The sequence below is a fragment of the Ammospiza nelsoni genome, chromosome 27, assembly GCF_027579445.1.
Source record: "Ammospiza nelsoni isolate bAmmNel1 chromosome 27, bAmmNel1.pri, whole genome shotgun sequence".
Classification (NCBI taxonomy): Eukaryota; Metazoa; Chordata; class Aves; order Passeriformes; family Passerellidae; genus Ammospiza; species Ammospiza nelsoni.
Window position 1 is genome coordinate 3,813,501 of NC_080659.1, and position 22,383 is coordinate 3,835,883.

General features: G+C 55.7%; 1 protein-coding gene across 1 annotated transcript; it reads left to right on the forward strand.

The window, feature by feature from the left end:
- Nucleotides 1-6,733: 6,733 nt before the first annotated feature.
- Nucleotides 6,734-22,332, forward strand: TLE2 (TLE family member 2, transcriptional corepressor). Its single transcript, XM_059489597.1, has 20 exons — nt 6,734-6,891; nt 6,976-7,061; nt 7,648-7,711; nt 8,743-8,787; nt 10,398-10,460; nt 10,663-10,737; nt 12,107-12,290; nt 14,268-14,284; nt 15,203-15,295; nt 15,592-15,636; nt 16,693-16,785; nt 17,752-17,893; nt 18,576-18,718; nt 19,023-19,099; nt 20,242-20,491; nt 20,692-20,939; nt 21,167-21,314; nt 21,397-21,547; nt 21,662-21,738; nt 21,819-22,332. The coding sequence occupies exons 1-20, from the start codon at nt 6,868-6,870 to the stop codon at nt 21,924-21,926; spliced, it is 2,133 nt and encodes a 710-aa protein (XP_059345580.1). The 5' UTR covers nt 6,734-6,867; the 3' UTR covers nt 21,927-22,332.
- Nucleotides 22,333-22,383: the final 51 nt, after the last annotated feature.

The window sequence follows — 22,383 nt, forward strand, 5'->3', positions numbered from 1 at the left end:
TACCTGTTCTCAACCAGGGGCTTCACCCTGGGCTGGAGGGGGGTCCAGGTGGGCTGGGCAGAGGGGGCAGGCAGACCAAGAGCCTTCCCCAGCCTCCCCCTCCCTGTGCCCCTGCCCTGTGTAGAGGATACAGCAGCTTTCTCTGTTCTTATCTCCGTGCGCTAGCGTGTCTTCTTAAAAAACAAAAATGGTAAAAAAAAAAAAAATAAAATAAATAATAATCTGGTGTTTGTATATAGTTCTTTAGAAAGATCTTGTTTTGCTTTTTGTGTTTAATCACTTGACCTATAATAAGAGGAACTGAAAATGCTGTATCAAGGACGTACAAGCTGTGCCTTTCAAATAAAGAAATAAGAAGGTTGGTTAAAACAGTGACTTGCTGCTGCTTTCTTGTTGCCTTTGGGATGGCTTTAAAATACTTCCCTGTGTCTCCTGTCCTTTCATATGGGGGAATCAGCTGGGGAGAACAGAGTTTTCCTGGTGTGGGAGGTGTCTGGAGGTGCTAGGAAATCCCAGATTATTCCTTTCCTCTTGGATGTGCTGCTCTCCCTCCCTGGAGGATTCTCTGGGTTTGGGGTTAACATTCACAGCTCTGCCTTCTCTTGTAGGGGCTGATGGAATGGGGCAGTCCCTGTGGCTGGTTAAAACCATGACTTGCTGCTGCTTTCTTACTGCCTTCGGGATGACTAAAATATTTTCCTGTGCCTCCTGTCCCTTCAGATGGGGGAATCAGCTGGGGAGAACTGAGTTTTCCTGGTGTGAGAAGTGTCTGGAGGTGCAGCTCTCCTTCCTGCAGGTGCTAGCAAATCCCAGATTATTCCTTCCCCGTTGGATGTGATGCTTTCCCTCCCTGGAGGTTTCTCTGGGAACCAGGATGAGCAGAGTTAACATTCACAGCTCTGCCTTCTAGGGGCTGGTGGAATGGGGCTGTCCCTGTGGCTGGTTAAAACAGACTTGCTGTTTTAACCAGGCACATGGTTAAAATATGGTTAAAACCATGACTTGCTGTTGCTTTCTTGTTGCCTTTGGGATGACTTTAAAACACTTCCCTGTGCCTCCTGTCCCTTCAGAATCAGCTGGGGAGAACTGAGTTTTCCTGGTGTGGGAGGTGTCTGGAGTGGCAGCAAATCCCAGATTATTCCTTTCCTGTTGGATGTGTTGCTCTCCCTCCCTGGAGGTTTTTCTGGGAGCAGGGTTAACATTCACAGCTCTGCCTCTGGCTTCTCTTCTAGGGGCAGCTCCTGTGGCCTTTGTGGCTCTGGGGCAGCCCTGCAGAGGCGAGGGCAGTGCCACATCTTCAATCTGCAGGAACCAGGGCCAGGAGGATGCTCGGGCAAAGCCAGAACCAACCAACCAAAGCTCAAGGTGAAAAGTGGTGGGTGGTGAAAAGGGAGCGGGGGATTCTCCAGAAGAAAAGCAAGGAGCAAAGTGCCCCCGAGGCGCTCTGGTAACACATGTGGAGGTCCCTGGGGCTGCCACAGGTCTGTTCTGCTGTGCATAATTCATTTTTCCTCTGGGCACTGAGGATAAGCTGCTTCTGTGGCTCTCAGGCCCCTCTGGAAAATCCGGCCCGCGGTGCCCTGGGGCTGAGATTGCTGTAATGGAATTGGCTCTCGATAATTAGAGCTGTCCTCTGGCCTCAGAGCCTGCTCCACCCCGATAACATCTTCCCCTCTGCTATCTCTTAGGCCACTTGGAGTGGGAAAATTTCCTTCCTCTGGGGAGGAATCCTGGAGCACCCAGCACTGAGGTGAGGAGGGGCTGGTGGGTTACAGAGAGAGAAAAGTGATTTTTTAGGAGCCTATAGTACAAGAGAGACTCCTCTCTTCTTGATGAACTGAGAATTGATTATCTGAAGGGTGGTGATGGACTGAGAGTTGGTTATCTGAGGGGTGGTAACTGAATTGAGAATCCAAGGTTTTGTCTTACTGTGATGTGTTAGAAATTTGGTGGGGGGAGGAGGAATGTTTTAGAAGGTTTTCATTGTGAGTTCTGTGTGTGTTTCTTTTTACATATAGTTGTAAGTTAATAAAGTTGGGGTTATATATATATATATACTATTCTATTATATACTATTATATACTATACTATTATATTATATTTATTATATTATATGAAAATGGTACACTAAAACTATACTAAAGAATAGAAGAAAATATTTCATTAGAAGACTTAAAAAGAAAAGAATTATTATAAAATCTTGTGACTGCTCACAGCCTCGACACAGGTGGCTGTCATTGGTCATCAAGTAAAAACAATTTCACATGCTGGTTAAACAATTCTCCAAATCACATTCCAAAGCAGCAAAACGTGGAGAAGCTGAAACTTCTCAGAGGAAAGATCCTAATGAAAGGATTTTTCATAAAATACATCTGTGACATCCTCCCTTCCACCTGCCTGGCACTGGAGGCTCAAACCCAGCCTCCTTCCCCCATGCAGGGAGCAGCTGGGAATTTTTCACTGGATTTCACCTTTTTTGGGTCCTTCCTGCAGGACAGAACCCCCGGAGGGAGAATCTGTGCCTCCCACCCTCCTCATTTTCAGCCCTGCCTGAAACAAGGGCAGGGGAATGCAGGAGGAGCAGGGCTCCCTTCCCAGCTGCTGCTAATGCAGGAATGCCGAGCTCTTCCTGGCTGCAGCAGCAGCGCCAGATAAAAGCTAAAGGAGGCATCAATAATTAAAAACCACTCAGAGCTGCTAAGTGCAAACAGCAGCCAGCACAGGGATCAGATCGAAGGCAGAGAGCAGAGCTGGGCTGCTCTGAGGGCTCCCACTGCTCCTCTGCGGCCCTGGAACCAGGGACACCTGGAGGGGACACCTGGAGGGGACACCTGTCCCCAGAGGTCAGGGACATGTGGCTTTGGAGAGTGGACATTGGGATTTTGGGGATGAGGAGCTGCAGTTTGGTCCTGGAAGTGCAGCTTTGGCTTAGATCTCACTGGTGTAGAACCCAGGGACACTTGAAGGGGACACTTGTCCCCAAGGGCTCAGGGACAGATGTGTGTGTGGCTTTGGAGAAGCCACCAGCTGGACACCAGCACTGGGATTTTAGGGACAAGGAGCTCGAGTTTGGTCCTGGAGGTGGAGCTCAGGAAACTGGGGAATTTTGGTTTCCAGTGCAGCTTTGTCTTAAATCTCACTGGTTTGGAGCCCAGGGACACCTGGAGGGGACACCTGTCCCCAAGGGCTCAGGGACATGTGGCTTTGGAGAGTGGACACTGGGATTTTGGGGATGAGGAGCTGCAGTTTGGTCCTGGAGGTGGAGCTCAGGAAACTGGGGAACTTCGGTTTCCAGTGCAGCTTTGTCTTAAATCTCACTGGTTTGGAACCCAGGGACACCTGGAGGGGACACCCAGGGACACCAGGAGGCTCCCACTCCTCTTCTGCAGCCCCTGGAACCAGGGACACCTGGAGGGGACACCTGTCCCCAAGGGCTCAGGGACATGTGGCTTTAGAGAGTGGACACTGGAATTTTGGGGATGAGGAGCTGCAGTTTGGTCCTGGAAAGGGAGCTCAGGAGAACTGGGGAATCCTAATTTCCAGCACAGCTTTGGCTCAGATCTCGCTGCTTTGCTGCCAGATCCTTTCCTCAGCTCCCCTTCCCATCTCATGCTCATTCCAGGACTGACTCCAGCCAGGATGAGGTCCCTGCCTGTGCCAGCTGCCCTGGGAGATTCACACTGGCTGAGGGTGCCAGGAACCACTCTGTGCTGAGCTCATTCAAGCAGGCAAGCTGAGAATGGGATGGTTTGTGAGCCACAGCCACCCCTGGTGTCTCTGCAGAGCGAGGTGGGCTCTGCCCTGGAGCACCCACAGCTGCCCTGTGCCAGGCTGGCACTCAGGGAGAGCTGAAACACAAAATCCCTGAGGAAATCCCAGCAGCAGCAGCTTCTCCTGCTGGGATCCAGCCTCAGATGGAGCTCCTGGCTGTCCCTATGCTGGTTTGATTCCTCTGCTGCTGTTCAGAGAATTTCCCTCTTGATCCCAGCATGGATTTCAAACACTTTCATCCCTTGGGGCTCTTCCAGGCTCTGCCACCACCAGTCCCAAGCTGTGGCTGAGCATCCTGCAGTGGTGACAGCCATCTCTGGGCTGTGCCCACTGCCCAGCACGGTCCCTGTGGAAAATGTGTGTTTTATGATTGGCTTTTTGCAAATATTCAAATGAATCTTATGTGTGTTGTGTTAAAAAGTGATGCTGTATTAATTCTCTTAAGTAGCGTGGTAAATATAGTTTTGGGTTATTAAAAAATGTTAAAATAGAAACGGTGCTATGGAGGATACTTACAGGAAAATAGCAGGCACAGCACACTGAAATCGTTCAGAGAAAAAGAATTCATTGCTCCATTATCAGGAGAAATGAACTTCTTCCCACCTGGAAGGCGCTGTCGGGATTCAGAGGAAGAAGTCGGCGATGACCAGACAGAATCCTGTGTTTGAATGGAATTTATGTATCATGTATGAGCTGTATGAATATGCAACAGGTTATTGCTTTTAAGGGTTAATCCTCTGTTAACTGTGTCCTTTTTCGGGCTTGTGCTGCCCAGAAAAAGGTACCCGGACATCCATAACTCTTAAATTTTATTATCTCATATTGTCCTAATCCAAAACGTCCAAATTATTATTACTTTAACTGTATTACTATTTTAATAACAATTTTATTACTATTAAACTTTGCAAATTTTTTAAACAATGGATTGGCGTTTTTCACATTCCCCACGCCCGGGACAGCAGCAGGACCATCTCCTCTCGCTGCTGGGCGTGCCAAGGGTTAAGTGCCGCTGTTTTCTGCCATCCAAACACAAATTAATCTCTGGGTTACAGGCTGTGCTGCTCCAGGGCTCGTGTCAATCTCTGCTGGAGGCTGATCAGGACGCGTGTGACACCCGTCACTCCACCGGCTTTACCTGTGTCACTCTCCCGAGGCAGGAGCACAGAGATTGCCCAAGGAAAACTGGCGATTTTCAGAAAGGAGTTTCGAAAAATGCTGCAAAACATCTCCCTCCAGTCTATCCTTCCCCTTGAAACACGATCTGAAATGTTTCCAGCCTTTGAAAATACACTTTGAAAAAAAACCTCAACTCTCCCAATAAGGCAACAGAGGGAGAGGGGACACCTTTAAAACTTTACATTTGGATTAAAATATGCAGATATATGATGTAAATCCAGAAAATATCTATGTGACTGAATAGGAAGGAGAGTTTTGGTGGGTTTTAAGTTGGTGTCCACCACTGAGTCAGTGAACACCTGTGGCCAGGGAAAGGTAAAGGGGAAAAACGGCTGGGATGGATGGATGGATGGATGGATGGATGGATGGATGGATGGATGGATGGATGGATGGATGGATGGATGGATGGATGGATGGATGGATGCCATGAGGGCAAAAACAAGGAGAGCCTCCAGTGCCCAGCACCTTGTCCCTGCCACCATGCAGCACGTAAATAACACAATGAATAAAATATCAGGCTGAAATGTGAGGCATTAAATATTTAACCTCGCGCCTGCCCGCGCAGCGCCCAGGTACAGCTGGGTCCTGCAATATTTAAAGGTTGCTCCTCACTCGCTTTTACCGACCCCGAGCGCGGTCACTTCACGGCAGCCGCGGCCGGAGGGGTCTCTGGGGACCGGGAAGGGGCTCTCGGTGGGTTCCCGGGGCGGAGCAGCCCCGCGGAGCCCGAACCCGGCGGCTCCGTGTCCGCCCGCCTCAGCCGCCCCACGTTACTTTGAGTGGCAGCTGGCGGCAGCCGCAAGGCCTCGTGGGCCGCGCAGTCCGCCTGCCAGTGCCGCCCGCGGCGGGAGCCCCGCCTGCTCTCAGTGCTGGGCCGGGCCCCCGCAGCAGAGCCGGTCCGAGCCGCTCCCCGGGCCCGCGGCGGCGGCAGGGACCGCACGGACCGGCCCGGGGCGCCGCCGCCGTGAGGGCGTAGCCAAGGGCTGACTACAACTCCCAGCGTGCCCCGCGGCGCCTCTTTGGGGGCTCTGGCCGCCTGCTCGCTTCTCATTGGTGGATATGCTTTCTTGCGTCACGAGCCCATGTGGGAACCGCGCAGGGCTATTGGCTGGCGCTCCCGCAGAGGCAGCCAATGGCCGGTGCGAGCGCCGCCGCTGCGGGCTGCGGGCCGGTTAAGGTGGAGCGGGCGGAGGGGACGGGATGGGGCAGCCCCGCCGTGCCCGCTCCTCCCGATGGGGCTGCTCCGGGCACATGGAGGGCTGGTCCCGAGGGACCCCGGCCCCACTGTACACCGGAGCCCGCTGTCCTGGGGTCCCCGGCCCGGCAGGCACTGTCCGGCTGCACTTGTTTGTGATGTCCGCCTCCGGGCGCTGCCCCGCCGGTGGCCGGTGCCACCTCCGCTCGCAGCGTCGGGGGCGGTGGCAGCGCCCGGCGTCACTCCCCGGGGACCGAGCTGCTCCGGGGACGGGGGAAGCTCCGCACCGCGTTGGGGGACACGAGCGTGGCGGGTTCGGGGGCAGCGCCCGGTGAGCCCCGGTCTGGGGCGGCAGTGCAGGCGGGCACCACCCGAGCGGCTCCGTTCGGGACAGCAGCGGCATCTCCAGAGCCGGCGCCTTCCCCGGGCTCCCCTCGATCTCCAGCATTGCCGCGGTCGCTCGGCGCCTCGGCGGGCGCGGGAGCTCCGGTGTCCCGAGCCCCGCGGGAGCGCGCCTCCTTAAGCGGGCGCGGGCGGCCGGGGCGCGCGGGGCCGAGCGGCCGCTCCCCCCCGCACCGGGGCCGCCTCAGCCCCGCCCCGGCCCCGGAACGAGACCCCGGGAGCGCCGCTCGGCCAAACCCCGGCTCCCCGCCGAGCCCCGGCACGCCCGGGGGAGCGGGAGCGGCAGCAGCGCCCCGGGAGCGGCGGGGCCGGGAGCCCTCAGGATGTTCCCTCAGGGACGGCACCCGGTAAGTGCCGCGGGGGCGGCGGGGCCGGGCCGGGCCGCGGGGCCGAGCCGCAGCCTCCACAGCCGGGCTGTCTCTCCTCTACAGCCCGGGCAGCCCTTCAAGTTCTCGGTGCTGGAAATCTGCGAGCGAATCAAGGAGGAGTTTCAGTTCCTGCAGGCGCAGTACCACAGGTGGGACCAGGGCCGGTGGGACCGGGATGGGCTGGGCTGAGTGCGGGGGGATAACGGGGGAAGGAGGAGGAGGAGAGCTCCTTCAGGAGCGCAGTGTGGTCTTTAAGGACGGAGTGAAGCCATCAGAGTTGTCACAGGAGCAGCTTTGGGGCCAGGCGCTCCCCAGAGCTGCTGCTCTGCTGGTGGCACCCAGCCTTGAGTCCTAAATGGATCAGATTTGGGAGCAGGCTCTGGAGGGGTGGATGGTGGGGACAGAGCCTCGTCTGTGCAGAAGGAGCAAGGTGAGAGGGGTTTGGGCTGGGGGACAGCGTGAAAGTGAGAGCTGGGGAGCCCGTCTTGAGTGGGGGTCCCAAGGGGATGATCAGCCAAATTTCCTCTGGCTGAGCTGGGTGTAGGGGCAGGGAGGGCACAGAGCTCTGGGTGGGTGCTACAGGTGTGTGACAGCCCTGCAGGTGCCCCGGGCAGGGTGGGTGTAAGACACCCCTGCAGCACGCAGGGACAGGCAGGAGATGTGCTGGGCTTGCCCCAGGGATGGGGCAGGAGCTGCTGCAGGTCCATGAATGGAAGCCCTGGCTCCTCTTTGCAGCCTGAAGCTGGAGTGTGAGAAGCTGGTGAGCGAGAAGACAGAGATGCAGAGGCATTATGTCATGGTGAGCTGTCCCCTGCCGTGTCCTCTGAAGGGCTGTCCCCACTTCTGCTGCCCTCACACACATCTGGCTGCTGGGGCTCCTCTCAGCACTGCCCAGTGCTCACCTTGAGGCTGGGGAGATGTGGGGCAGGAAGGAGTTAATCACCATTTCTCTTGGTGCTCAGTGCTGCTTGAGCCCGGGAATCCTGCCATAGGTTTTGTTTCTCTTTTTTTTTTTTTTTTTTTTAACCTTTTTCTATCTGGCCTTGTAAGAGAGCTCCCAGCTCTTCCCTCTCTTTCTCCCAAGGGGTGGATATTTAAGAACTGATGTTCCAAAGCTCGTGGTTTGGGTGGAAGGGGAAGGAGCAGTTGCCAATGAAGGGTTAAAAGGCCCCAGGACAGACTGACCATCACTCGGAGCCTGCCAGGAGCTGCTGGGAGGAAGAGGATGGGGGGACAGCACAGCAGCTCCTTTTCCTTCATCACCTGACCTTACTGGCCCCTCTGGGGAAAGGGGGGACCCAAGTTGCACCATCCAAGAGGCAAAAAGATGGGAATTTGGGCAAAGAATATCCCAGGGGTGAGCACAGCCCTGCCTGTGAGGCTGGGTGTTGATATTGCAGGGCATGTTCCTCTCACCCCTCAGCTGGGATCCCTCCCCACATCCCTGAGGCTCACAGGGATTTCCAGAAGTGCTTTCCTGCCTTTGGAACAGGTTTTGCTGGAGGACAGCAGATCCTCTGGTGTCCTTTTCTGCCCAGGTGTGGGGATTGGGGTCAGAGTCATGGCGGCTGCTGAATGGTGAAATCTGGAACAGATTCCAAGAGCCAGGACAGGATCTGGGGGGCAGCAGAACTGGTTTCCCGTGGCTTACACAAATTGCAGGTGTAAATAAACAGCCTGTGCCTGCTCCCTGCCTTATCCCAGGCTCCTGGCACAGTGTCCCAGCCATTCCTCAGGGCTGGAGGCAGCCAAACCCCGGGCTGGTCCTGGGCCAGCTGCTCTGGACAGCTCCTAACCAGGCTGTGCTGTGCTTTTTGCTTTTCCTCTCAGTACTACGAGATGTCCTACGGCCTCAACATTGAAATGCACAAGCAGGTAAGTGCAGGGGGGCTGGGAGGGTGGCTAGAGGCTGAGGTTGGAGACTTTGTTGGAAAATGATCTCCCTTGAGCCCTGTAGCTCTAATGGCTCTAAGTGACACAGGGACTGCCTTGCAGAGGGATGCAGCAGTTGTCAGGATGTGTTATTGAGTTCCCCGTCCCAAAGAGAAGCACTCAGAGCCCTGCTGTGAGCCCTGGTGCCTCCCTGCAGTGCTTCCCTGGGGCCCCACTTGAAGGAGGGATGTGGAGGAAACAGCAGGAGCTAGAGCCCAGAGGCAAATGGATTGTCTTTCTTTTATTTTTTTTTTTTCCTTAATCCCCTTTTCCTTTCCCAAAGCCAGAGGAGTGTTTTCACCCTTCCCTGGTTCCCCTTTTGTTCCAGCCTTAATTTGCTTTCCCTCTTCAGATTTATCAATCTAGTCATCATGGGCTCTCTGCCAGGGAAATTAGTTTGGACCAATGCCTGACAAAGTGGCAAGTCAACTGCCATATCCCTCCAGCTGGCTCAGCCCCTCCGAGTTTGCTCCTTTTGTTAGCAGGGAGCCTGCTGGGGCCCACATTCCTGCCACCCTTACACACCCCAAAATCCAGTGGGAATTTGAGCCAGGGGTGGCCAAAGCCAGGTGGGGATGAGGGTTCTGCCCATGAGGTGGTGGCCAAGGGGTCGAGGAGTGGGAGCCTGGGCAGGAGGGGGTCTCAGGATCTGTGGGCACAGTGGGAGAGCAGCTGGGAGCTGCGGGTGAGCACAGGGTGCTGCTGGCTCTGGGGCACAGCAGGGAAATGTTCCCTTTGTTCTCCCTTGGCTCCCAGCCTGCTTTGACCTCTGCAGCACCGGCGGGGATTGTCAGAAACCTGAGCTGATAAAACCCTTCAGAGCAGCCAGCCTCGGGCTGCATTTACAGTTTTCCCCAGGAAATGTGGGGTTTTCTCTTGGAGTCACAGCCCCTTTCCTCAGAAGTGCTGCTTGCCCTGCTGTGGGTTTGTCTGCAACCACAGAGCCTCTCCTCGGAGGATGCACCGGGTTTTCTGCATTCCCCCGTGGGCAGGGGCAGCTCTGGGGGTGTTTTGTGCCTCTGAAGGAGCAGAGGGAGCTGTCCCAGGGTTTGGTGAGGCTGGGAGTGGAGTCCTGCTCCAGATCAGGGCAGGCACAACCAGAGAGCCATGAGGGATTTACTGGTACCGTTCCAAGAGGGCTGAATCTGTGCAGCTCTGCATCCTGCTTGCTCTGCCTGGCTTGGAGCTGGATGTTTGGGAAGGGAAGGCACAGGCAGGGCTCCCTGCCAGCTCCTGTGGCTCGGCTCCCCTCTGTCCCTGCCCGCAAAGCCAGGATGGGTTTGGGCTGAGCAAAGGCAGCTGGGCTGCAGGGACTGACAGCTTGGAGCTTGCCTTGGCCTGGGGCCACGCAGGGCTTGAGGCCTGGGGTCCCTCCCCTGTGCCTGGCAGCAGTTTGGGAAATCCCACAGGGATGCAGAGGCAGCAGGAGAATTTCCCTGGGTGGGGAGAGTTTCATCCTCTGCAGAGCTTGTGTTTGCAGGAGGGGGGACAGGATGGGGATCAGAGCCCTCCATCCATGGTGATACCTGCTGATTCCTGCTGTCCTCCTTCAGGCAGAGATTGTCAAGAGGCTGAGTGCCATTTGTGCCCAGATCATTCCCTTCCTGACACAGGAGGTAAGGAGGATGCAGCAGATTGATTTGCCCATTCCCAAGAAGCCAGAGCCAACTCCTGCCTGAACCACGGGAGGTTTTGGGGAGGAAAACTTCAAGCCTGGGCTGGAGGGGAGGGAGAAGGGGCTGTGCAGGGAAGGGTGGGGCAGTGTGGAGCTCCCTGGGGCAGGAGCAGGGTGTGACCACCCTGTGCTCTTCTGCCCAGCACCAGCAGCAGGTCCTGCAGGCAGTGGAACGGGCCAAGCAGGTGACCATGGGCGAGCTCAACAGCATCGTCGGGGTGAGTTGCACTGCCTGCCTGGGGGCAAAAACTCTTCCCTGCCTGGGGTTTGGGATTTGCAGTGATGGGGGAAATTTTTAATCTTTTAATGCATCCATTTTTTTACTAGTTTGATACACCCATTTTTTACTATTTAAGGGTTTTTACCAGTTTGACACACCCATTTGTTACTATTTAAGGGTTTTTACTAGTTGACACACCCATTATTTACTATTTAAGGGCTTTTACTATTTTGACACACCCATTTTTTACTATTTAAGGGCTTTTACTATTTTGATACACCCATTTTCCATTTTTTACTATTGAAGGGTTTTCACTATTTTGACACACCCATTTTTTACTATTTAAGGGTTTTTACTAGTTGACACACCCATTATTTACTATTTAAGGGGTTTTACTATTTTAATATGCCCATTTTTTACTATTTAAGGGCTTTTACTATTTTGATACACCCATTTTCCATTTTTTACTATTTAAGGGTTTTTACTATTTTAGTACACTTATTTTTTACTATTTAAGGGTTTTTACTATTTGACACACCCATTATTTACTATTTAACGGTTTTTACTATTTTGAAACACCCATTTTTTTATTGTTTAAGGGTTTTTACTATTTTAATATGCCCATTTTTTACTATTTAAGGGTTTTTACTATTTTAATACGCCCATTTTCCATTTTTTACTATTTAAGGGTTTTCACTATTTTGACACACCCATTTTTTACTATTTAAGGGCTTTTACTATTTTGATACACCCATTATTTACTATTTAAGGGTTTTTACTATTTGACACACCCATTTTTTATTGTTTAAGGGTTTTTACTATTTTAATACGCCCATTTTCCATTTTTTACTATTTAAGGGGTTTTCACTATTTTGACACACCCATTTTTTACTATTTAAAGGGTTTTACTATTTTAGTACATCCATTTTTACTTTTTAAGGGTTTTTACTATTTTGAAACACCCATTTTTTTACTGTTTTGAGGGTTTTTACTATTTTAATACACCCATTGAGGAGAAGGGATTATCCACAGTGTCCTGAAGGTGTTGGGTGCCCTGTGGCACAGCCATGGCCTGGGGTCGTGTCTGCAGGGAGAGACTCAAGGGTGGAAGGGGAACAGGAGGAAAACAAAGTCCAGAGGGGGAATAAAAGAGGCTGTGCTGAGCCTGCAGAGCCCAGACAGCCCCGGGGGAAGGGGCAGGGGTCTGACCCAGCCTGTGCAGCCCCCAGAGCTCCGCTGCCCCCTCCCCATTGCCATCCCTGTCTCATCCCATGAGCTTTGCACCCTGCAGGGAGGGGAGGGGAGGGCCGGGCCGTGGCTGCCTCCTCCACATCCACATCCAGCACCGTTTGCTCTTTCTCTTTCAGCAGCAGCAGCTCCAGCAGCTCTCCCAGCACGCAGCCCCCCTCCCGCTGGTCCCCCACCCCTCCAGCACTCAGCCCCCCAGCCTGAGCACGGCCAGCTCGGGGCTCCTGGCCCTCTCCGGGGCGCTGATGGCTCAGGTTCAGCTGGCCAAGGAGCACAGAGTGGCCCAGCCTGGGGAGAGCAGAGGTAAGGGGAAGAAGCACAGCTGGGTTAACCCTTGAAAGGCTGGGATGCTGTTTTGCCTCTTTGCCGAGGCTCCTGGCTGCTGCATCCCCCGGGGATGGCAAATTCATGGAATGGAATGCCTGCAGCCCCAGGAGGCTGGCTGTGTTTGTGGCTGCTCTGCAGTGATGCTGTGTGTGCAGCCCTGGGCAAGTGTTTGTGCCCACACACAGCTCTCCCTGCTCCCCTGGGTATTTCCAGTGCATGAGATCCCCACCACAAAGAAATCCTCTCTTTTTACACCAAGATCTGATACTTAAAGATGAGACTTTTAAGGAAAATTCTGTTGCAAGCCCTTGGTAGAAACTGTGACAGCCACAAGCCTGGGGCAAGGAATTCAGAGAGCAGAGCCTCATTGGGTGTGTTGTGCCCTGTAAATTACACTAATTCCTAGTCCAGATGGGTGCCTCCTCCTGTCAGGATCAGCGAGTGCCTTCCAAACATCATCAATATTTAATCATCATTAAATCAGTGCTCTGAATGCTACTGGCAGGCCTGGGCCAAATGAGTAACTGTGCCCAGCTCTCCTCCTGGCCTGTTGCACAAAGGAGGAGCTGCTCTGAGCTCAAATCACCTTTTCAGAGCACAGTGGTTGTGCTGAGAGAGGCTGGGACAAGGAGAGAGGCTCTGTGGGCTGGGAACAGGCAGCCAGATTTAGCAGGAGTGATATTTCCCTGCACATTTCCCTGCACACTCCCCTGGGGAAGGTGCTGACTGAAATGCACTTGGGTCAGGACCCCAGAGCAGCAGCAAAGCCAGGCATGGGTGGGGTTTGCTGCAGGTTCTCATGGTCTGGCTTGGCCTGCAGGATTTCAAGGTGGTGAAAAGAGCAGCAGGAAGCTGTTGGTGGCAGCTCTGCCCCCCCTCTCTGCACACAGCTGTCTGCAGCTCAAATCCTGCCCGTGTTTCTTTAAGGATGGCTTCCACAAAGGAGGAAAACAAAGTCCAGAGAGAGAGAGAGAGAATAAAAGCAGGCTGTGCTGTGCTGAGCCTGCTTAACCCTCAGAGCCCAGGCAGCCAGAACTTCTCTCAGCCTGGGTGTCTGGCTGTGGTGAGGGCCATTCCTTATTAAAAAAAAAAAAAAAAAAAAAAAAGGAAAAGACTGAAATGCTCCATCTGTCTGGGGTTAATCCTCAGTGCTCTGCCATAGAGCTGGTGTGAGTCAAGCTGAGCCAGGGGTGCACAGGGTTGATGGCAGGCATCTGGTCCCACTCCAGACCATGGCCTTGGAGCAGTGCCTACAGGAATCCCTCAGCTTCCCATCCCTGCCTGCTTCTCCTTGCCAGCAGAGACCTGGACTCATTCTCTCTAAATGCTGGTGGATCTTTAGGAGCAAAAATCAGCCAGGGAAGGTTGCTGAAGGCCAGCCCACAGCCCTGTGCTTGGGTCTGCAGTAAATGTGTTCCCTGGGCTTGGATTTGCAGTAAATGCCTGGCACTCCTTCCCTGGGCTCAGGGAAGTGGACTTGCTTTGCTGTTCATGTCCAAAAAGCCTCAGAGAGTTTCCAAGCAGGGCTTTTAGGCATGGCTTCCTAAGGAAATGGGATGGGTGTGATTCAGGGGATCTCAGCTGGCCAGCTCTCCCCTCCTGGGGCCTTTGGATATGTTTTCATGTCTGGGGAAGGGATTTCAGAGCTCTTGGAAGGAGGTGGGTGGGTAGAGATTCCCCTGCTTCCCTGAGGAGCAACAAAGTGCTGACCTCCCTTTAGACAGCACAAAATCCACATTTCAGGTGGGCAAATTGGGAAATCAGTTGTGATTTTTTTTGTTTGTTTGTTTTCTAAACATCTGTCCTGCTGTTTCCTGATTTGCCCTGCTGTGCCCCTCTGTCCTTCCTGCCTGGGTATGAGTGGCACAGGCTTGGCATTAACAACCTCTCCCTGTCCTCCCCTCTGCCCTGACATGGACCTGGGATGTTCTCCCTGCTGCTGCCTGCATCCAGAGCTCACCCCAAGCAGGGTAAGTTGTGGCAGGCCAGTGGCCTCAGCTGGCCCTGGTGGCATCTCCAGTGTGCTCCAAGCTGGCCACTGGCTCCTGGGAAGGGATGGGGCTGCTGGGTGAGCTTTGCTGGCCTGGGTGGGCTGTGTTTGCATCAGGGTTTTGTAACTGCAGCTTCTGGGCCACCTCAATTCAGTCTTTGCTGATGCAAGGAGCTAAAGATCAAGGGCTGCTCCCAAAATAACCAGCTCTGTCCTTTTCAAGGAGTTTCTAGTTTAGGAATCATTCTGAGAAGGGCTCAGAGCTCTCAGCCCCTCTGCAGTCCTTGGCTGCCCCCTCCCTTTTAGGAGGATCCTTTTAGGATCCCCCCAGTCCCAGAGCTGTGATTCTGTGAGTCCCTTCCCAAGCTCCACAGCAGCTCTGCACAATCCAGGGTCCAGGCAGGGGAAGGAAGGGTTAATGATCTCTGCTGGGGAATTGCAGGCATCGATCTGAAGGAGAGGAGGTGTTTGTGATGCCATCAGTGCCCAGGCACACCCAGGAGCAGTCAGCTGCAGGGAGCCCTGCCATGGGGCATCTCTGTCACCTCTGGCTGCATTGTCACCAGTGTGGGGATGCCAGGGCACGTGTGACACCCCTGCAGCTGCCAGCAGCACCTGGGGAGGGCTCTTCCTCCTGCTCAGCCCCATTCTGCTTCCAAAACCTCCTGGCAGGGTTGAGGTGAAGCCAACACAGCTCCAGTGGGAATTTTCTGCTTGTTGTCTCTGCAGGGCTGGATCTCCCTCACTCAGCTTGGGGTTCTGGGGTCCTTCCCAGCAGCCTGGGGGATGCTTTTACAGGATGGAGGTGGTAGTGGGGCAGGGTCTGGCCCCACTGAGAGCTGAGGGGTGGCTGCCTGCCCTCACAGTGGCTCTCTCACCTTTTTCCCCTCTGCCTCAGAGCGTTTCATCTTCCCCTGCCGAGAGCCTGCCCGACGAGCAGCGCACGGGGCTGAAGAGGAAGAGGGAGGAGAAGGAGCTGCCTGGGCATTCTGTGAGTGCCCCAAGGGCTGGGGCTGGGCTGGGGAGGGGGCTGGGCAGCCCTGTGCCCACCCTGCTGCTCAGGGAGCAAGAACAAAGCAAACGAGGAGCCCCAGGGAGGCCCCTCAGCCCAAGGCTGGGTCACTGCCAGCAGAACTGGCTGGTGTTGGTCCAGGGAGGGATGTACAGGAGAAAATGGGTCCTGGGAGTGATGTACAGGAGAAAATGGATCACTCTGGGGCAGAACAGAGCCTGCTCCAGCATCTCCCTGTGCTGACTGAGCCCTTCTGGGTTTCTCCCTCCTCGCAGGACAGCGGTGGGGACAAGAGTGACGACAACCTGGTGGTGGATGAGGTGAGCCCTCAGAGCCTGGCAAGGCATCCTCCTCTAGCTGCAGGGATTGGGTTTAGGGCTCTGGTTGCCCAGCTTTGGGGTTCTTTAGGCTGCAGCTCGTTGTGGCCAGCCAGGACACGTGCCAGCCCTGCTCCAGTGCGTTGTGCCAGCCAAGACTGATTCCACTCCCACTGCTCTGGGAGGGCTGTGCCAGCCAGGGCTCAGCTTTGCCAGCCACAGGCTTGGCTCTGCTTCGCAATCCCCTGTCAGCCCCTTTGCTGCAGCATCCCATATGGGGAGGCTGATAAGCTGGGATGAAAGCTCCATGGAGCTGGGCTCACTGCTGGCAGCTCCTGTGGGTGGAGGTGGCAGGAGCCTCATGGCACACCCTGGCACTGCCAGCCCCAGGCCTTGAGCCCCTTCCTGCCCTGCCTGGCCCTTGAGCAGCCTCAACTTTAACTCACCTCACTGAATTCCAGTCTTCTGCCATGGAACTGCCACATTCTGCTTCTGATACAGCCTTTCCTGACTGAGGCACACCTTGATCTTGATCCCAGCCACCACCACTGTTCTTGGTAGAAAAGATGTTTTTGGGGATGTGGTTATTCCCTTTTCAGAAGACAGAGGGGAGAGAAAGATATAAGGTCTTTTTGTGCCACTTCCTAAGGAAATGCAAGCCCTGAAAGGAAGATCAGGAGGAATTTCTGCAGCAAATGAGGCTTATGAAATCTGCTCATTGTGCTGATAAAATGTCACAGACCTGGTTGAACGGCAGTGCAAGAGCTGAGGGGTGGCCTTGCCTCTGAAATGGCAGCCCTGTCTCAGCTCCTCGTGTGTGCTGATCCCCATCCCTCCTTGTGAAAGCATCCCTGGCCACCAGTGTCCTCTGAACCTGCTGTCACCTCTCATTTTATCCAAAGAGCAAAACCGAGGCCGTTTCTCATCCAGGGGAGCAGAACGCAGCGCGGATGCTCCTCATCAGACCGAGGGCACTGATGGGGTGGTGCTGGCTCCCCAGGGACCCTGCCCTCCTACCCAGGGCTGTTCCTGCTTCCCACAGCGCTGTTCTCCCCCCAGGACCCGCCCTCGGAGCCCGGCAGCCCCCGGAGCCGCCCCCCGAGCCCCACGTCCGTCGGGGGTTCCAGCGGGGAGCACCGGGAGCAGAGCCCGGTGAGCAGCCCCGGGGCTGGGGTGGGAATTTCTCATTATGGCCAGTCTGGAATGCCATATACAGCCGGATAGGAATGCTGGGTTTGTGCCCATTGGGAACAGATCCGTGCCCTCGGGGCAGGGGGAGCGCTGCTGGGCACAGCACAGCTCTGCAGTGCTCTCCACCCATCTGCCTGCAGGATTCTCCCCAGAGCTGCTCACAGCAATTGATTTTTCCTCCTTTTTTTTTTTTTTTTTGCTGCTTCTGTGTGGTTTTTTTTTTTTTTTTTTTTTTCCTTTTCCTTGCCAAGCACCAGTCCAGCGCTCAGATTGAAACATCAGCATGTGGGAAGGGGGAGGGAGGGATGTTTCTGCCACTCCTTGGCCTCTCAGCCACCGCAGGGACCGAGTGATCTGTCCCCCCATCTGGGGTCAGGAGCCAGCTGGGGGCTGTGGGCAGCAGCGAGCAGCAGCTCCCCAGCACAATCGGATTAGAGCAGACAAAGCGCCCTGAGCAATCTGCCAGCACAGCACGGAGCTTTTCTCTGTTATTAATTTTTTTTTTTTTTCTCTCCTTTGCTGGTGTCGACAAAATCCCCAGACAGAAAAAAAAGCAGAAGAAATAGGAGAGGCAGGCAGGGAAAAAAAAAAAAAAAAAAAAAAAAAGCAAGGAGTGAAATAGCTGTGGGGATTGGAGAGGCCAGTTCATGCCAGGCATCCTCTTGGTGCCAGGGGAAATTTGCTTGAGGGGGCAGCAGATGTGCCCAGTGCAGGGTTGGGGCAGTTTGGGGTGATTCAAAGCTTGGATGGGGCATTTGCAGCTGTGGGGAGAGCAGGGACATGTGAGGGGCAAAGGAGAGGGGACCTGGATGGGCAATCCTTGTCCAGCTCCATCCAGGAGCTCCTTCTACCCTCCAAGGTGTGGAAGATCCTGGCCCAGGCTCTGCTCCCACAGCTGAAGCTGCTCTTCTTCCCTCTGCTGCACAGACCCACTCAGCGGCCAGCACTGCCACCTCCAAGCCCTCCTCTTCCTCACCAGCCCGTGACTCCCTCACGCCAGGCCCCGGACCCAGCTCGGCCATCGCGCTCCGGCCACCCCCGGGCAAGGCAGCGGGCACCGACAGCGCCAGTGAGTGACAGGGACAGCATGGGGGGGTCACTGAGTGACAGGGACAGCATGGGGGGGTCACTGGGTGTCCAGGGGGGTCACTGAGTGACAGGGACAGCATAGGGGGGTCACTGAGTGACAGGGACAGCATGGGGGGGGGGGTCAATGTGTCCAGGGGTGTCGCTGACTGTCCAGAGGTGTCAGTTAGTGTCCAAGAGAGCACAGGGGTTGTCACTGAATGTCAGGGGTAGCATGGGGGTGTCACTGAGTGTCCAGGAGTGTCACTGAGTGTCCAGGACAGCATTGGGGGTTTCAGTGTGTCCAGGGGGGTCACTGAGTGTCCAGGACAGCACAGGGCCTGCTCTGCTCTGCTCTGGTGGGATGGGATGGAGGATTCAGGACCTGTCTGCCACCAGCAGAGCTGGCAGGGCCATTTTGCTCCACAAGATCAGAGCTATGAACCATGGCCAAGAGGAGCCCCTCTGCCATTTCCACACACCTGCTGGGCTTGTATGGTGGTTGGGGTACAGCAGGGGTTTAATCTCTTTTTCTCTGCTCAATTGTCATTTCGGTGGGGCTGCTCGAAGCTGGCTGCTTCAGGGCTTGGCTGTGGGGTCGCAGGGGGTGTCTGTGCAGTCACCAGGTGTCCCCCCCTCTCCCCCGGGTGCCGCCAGGGCCAAGCCGTGGCTCTCTCCTCGTGCAGCTCTCTGCAGCCCCCTGAGCTCCTCCAGCCCCTTCACGTCCTCCCTGGCCATGGTGCCCCACGCCAGCCCCAGCCTCTGCACGGGCACCCAGCTGTCAGTGCCCCAGGCCAGCAGCACGCTGCTCCACGGCCGCTCACCCCTGGTGAGTCACTGAGGAGGGGTCTGGGTGTGCTGGCTCTGCTGCCTGTGCCCTGGGCACCAGCTGGGCTTGCAGCCATAGGAAAGGCTCCCTTGCACAGCTTGGTGGGATGTGGGGCTGGTGGAATCTTGAGAGAAGTCTCTACTCCTTCCACTGGTGTTTGTGGGGACACATTTTGGTCTTTGTCACTCTATGTGAGGAGGGGGCTCGCACAGAGCCAGGCTGGTCCCAGGGTGTGCAGGGAAAGGCCAGAGCACAGCTTTGGTGTCCTGTGCTCTGCTCCTCATGTGTCCTTTGTTTTGTGCAGGTGGCATTTGAGTCTCACCCTCACCTGAGGGCCTCCACCCTCTCCTCTTCACTCCCCACCTTCCCTGGAGGGAAAACGTAAGTGGTTGCAGGGAGGGTGGGGACAAGGGGCTGAGGTGGGAGTTGGGAGCATCTCCCTCGCAAGGGCTCACCTGAGGGAGAGCTGCTCTCCAATCCTGAATCCAGCTCTGCCATTTCATTCCTGGCAGCTGGAGCTGGGTAATTAAACCTTTAATTAGCCAGGGCATAATGGGCACCTTCCACCTTTTGGCTTGGGCACTCTCCACCTTTTGGCTTTGGCACCTTCCACATTGCCTTGGGCACATTCCACCTTGCCTTGAGTGTGGCTAACAGAGAGATCACCTCCTGCCCTTGGCATCACACAGGGCTTGTTCAGGCCTCTCTTCTGCTCCCTTCTAGTGTCTTCTCCTTCCATGGCTCTGACTCCAAACTGGGCTGGATGGGGGCTGTGCTGGGAGAGGAGGGGATGTGGTGGCTTCTGGGGGTGAATTTGGGCTCTGTGGACAAGCTGGGGGCAGCAGGGAGCAGAGCCTGAGGGAAAGCTGGGCTGTGGTTGTTGTGTGCCCAGCTGGCATCTGCTCATGGCTATGCCTCCAAACTGTGCTGCCTGTGTTGGACCTGCATGGCACCTGCCCACTCAGGATTCTGCTGTTTCTCACCATTCTGCTTTCTTCCAGTGCCTTCTCCTTCCATGTCCTCTGCCTCCAGACTGTGCTGCCTGTTTTGGACCTGTGTGGCACCTGTTCATGCAGGATCCTGCTCTGCTCCCTTCTAGTGCCTTCTCCTTCCATGACCTCTGACTCCAAAACATGCTGCTGTTTGTGCCACGTGCCCATGGTGCCTGTTGGAACCACATGGCACCAGCCCCTGTCTACACAGGATTCTGCTCTGCTTCCCTTTGCTCTTCTTCCCTACTCCTTCTCACTGCTCTGCTCCCGTCCAGTACCTTCTCCTTCCATGCCCTCTGCGTCCAGACCATCCTGGCTGTGTTAGACCTGTGTGGCACCTGCCCATGCACAATCCTGTTTTATTTCTCACTGCTCTGTTCCTCACTAATCTGTTTCTCACTGCTCTGCTCCCTTCCAGTGCCTTCTCCTTCCATGCCCTCTGCCTCCAGACCATGCTGCCTGTGTTAGACCTGCATGGCACCTGCCCACGCAGGATCCTGCTGTGTTCCTCACTGCTGTGCTCCCTTGCAGTGCCTACTCCTTCCACGTCAGTGCAGACGGGCAGATGCAGCCGGTGCCTTTCCCCCCCGACGCCCTGCTGGGCTCCGGCATCCCCCGGCACGCGCGGCAGCTGCACACGCTGAGCCACGGCGAGGTGGTCTGTGCTGTCACCATCAGCAACTCCACCAGACACGTCTACACCGGGGGCAAGGGCTGCGTCAAGGTCTGGGACGTGGGGCAGCCGGGCACCAAGACGGCCGTGGCTCAGCTCGACTGCCTGGTGAGGAGGAGGAGGAGGAGGAGGATGAGCAGCAATGCCTTTGGGCTGGGGCTGGCAAGGGGAATGTGCCCCTGCTGCAGTGCAGGGGACAGAGGGGCTTTTCCCAGCTGCAGGGGGAGAAGGAGAAGTGTCTCCTGCCAGGCCCCGTGTGCTCACCATGTGCTCCTTGCCTTGCCCTGCTGCCTGTGCCCCCCGTGCAGAACCGTGACAACTACATCCGCTCCTGCAAGCTGCTCCCCGACGGGCGCAGCCTGATCGTGGGGGGGGAGGCCAGCACCCTGTCCATCTGGGACCTGGCAGCCCCCACGCCCCGCATCAAGGCTGAGCTCACCTCCTCTGCCCCCGCCTGCTACGCCCTGGCCATCAGCCCTGACGCCAAAGTCTGCTTCTCCTGCTGCAGCGACGGCAACATCGTGGTGTGGGACCTGCAGAACCAGACCCTGGTCAGGTGAGTTTGGGCCAGGGGCTGCAGGGCAGCACTGCTGGGGACTCCTCGGCCCAGGATCCCCTCATTGTCCCCTGCAGCATGTCCCTGCCTGTCCCTGTGTGTGAGCCTGGCCGTGGCACAGTGCCTGTCCTTGCACTCCTCACTGCTGCCCTGCCCTTGCTCCGTGCTGCAGGTGCTGCCTGCCCTGCCAGCTGTGCCCTCTCCCTCTCCATCCCCCTCTTTCCCAGGCAGTTTCAAGGCCACACAGACGGTGCCAGCTGCATTGACATCTCTAACTATGGCACCAAGCTGTGGACAGGGGGTCTGGACAACACCGTGCGCTGCTGGGACCTGCGGGAGGGCCGGCAGCTGCAGCAGCACGACTTCAGCTCCCAGGTAGGGCTGGAGCCCTCTGGAGCACCCTGGGCCAGCTGGCACCTGCTGCTGGGCCACCCTGTGAGCCTGTGTGTCCCCTCAGATCTTTTCCCTGGGCTACTGCCCCATGGGAGAGTGGCTGGCCGTGGGCATGGAGAGCAGCAACGTGGAGATCCTGCACGTCACCAAACCTGACAAGTACCAGCTGCACCTCCACGAGAGCTGTGTCCTCTCTCTCAAATTCGCCTCCTGTGGTAGGCAAGGGCCCTTTTTTCTGCCTGGGCTGTGGATAGCCTCAGATTTATCCCTGTGGTTTAGCCCCTGAATGGTGTTCCAGCTGCTGACACCCACTCTGTCTCCTGTCCCAGGGAAGTGGTTTGTGAGCACGGGGAAGGACAACCTGCTCAACGCCTGGAGGGCGCCCTATGGAGCCAGCATTTTCCAGGTGGGCTCAAGAATCTCTGCAGGGGCATTGTGGTGGCTCCAGGCAGCAGCCCTGCTCTCACCTCCTGCCCTCTCACTCAGTCTAAGGAGTCTTCGTCAGTCCTGAGCTGTGACATCTCTGTCAACGACAAATTCATCGTGACGGGCTCTGGTGACAAGAAGGCCACAGTGTATGAGGTGGTTTACTGACTGCTGTCACCATCAGCAATGGGGACACACCTTGCCCAAAGCCACCATGGCTCAGAGAGGCCTCCAGTGCTGGACCTGCCCTCCTGCAGCTCTACTTTCCCTCCTCCTCAACTGCTTTCTGCACCAAACCAAGGCTCCAGCTCCATCTCCTGCCCTGGTTCCTGCAGGAGCTGAGGGCTGGGTGCAGCCTGGCATCCCCTGAGGCTGGGCAAGGGCTGGACTGGACAGCCTGGGTTCTGTCTGTCCTACAGGGAGCTGGCCAAAGCCTGAGCGCCTGTGTCTCCTGAGTTACTGCTACTGACTTAACAGCACCCATTTTCTGCTGCACTAACAGCTGTAAATTATCAGCAAAGAAATGTATTTAACTATGTTTTCAATCTCTTACTAATAAAAATGAACAAAAGAAGGGCTGGGCTCGTTCTGAGCAGGGACCTTTGCCAGCCAGTGCTGCCAGCTG

Coding starts and splice junctions, on each gene's coding strand:
- TLE2 (XM_059489597.1), top strand. CDS start 6,868: ATGTTCCCTCAGGGACGGCACCCG. Junction 18,719..19,022: donor TCCACGGCCGCTCACCCCTG/GTGAGTCACTGA, acceptor TGTTTTGTGCAG/GTGGCATTTGAGTCTCACCC. Junction 21,315..21,396: donor AGCACGACTTCAGCTCCCAG/GTAGGGCTGGAG, acceptor GTGTCCCCTCAG/ATCTTTTCCCTGGGCTACTG.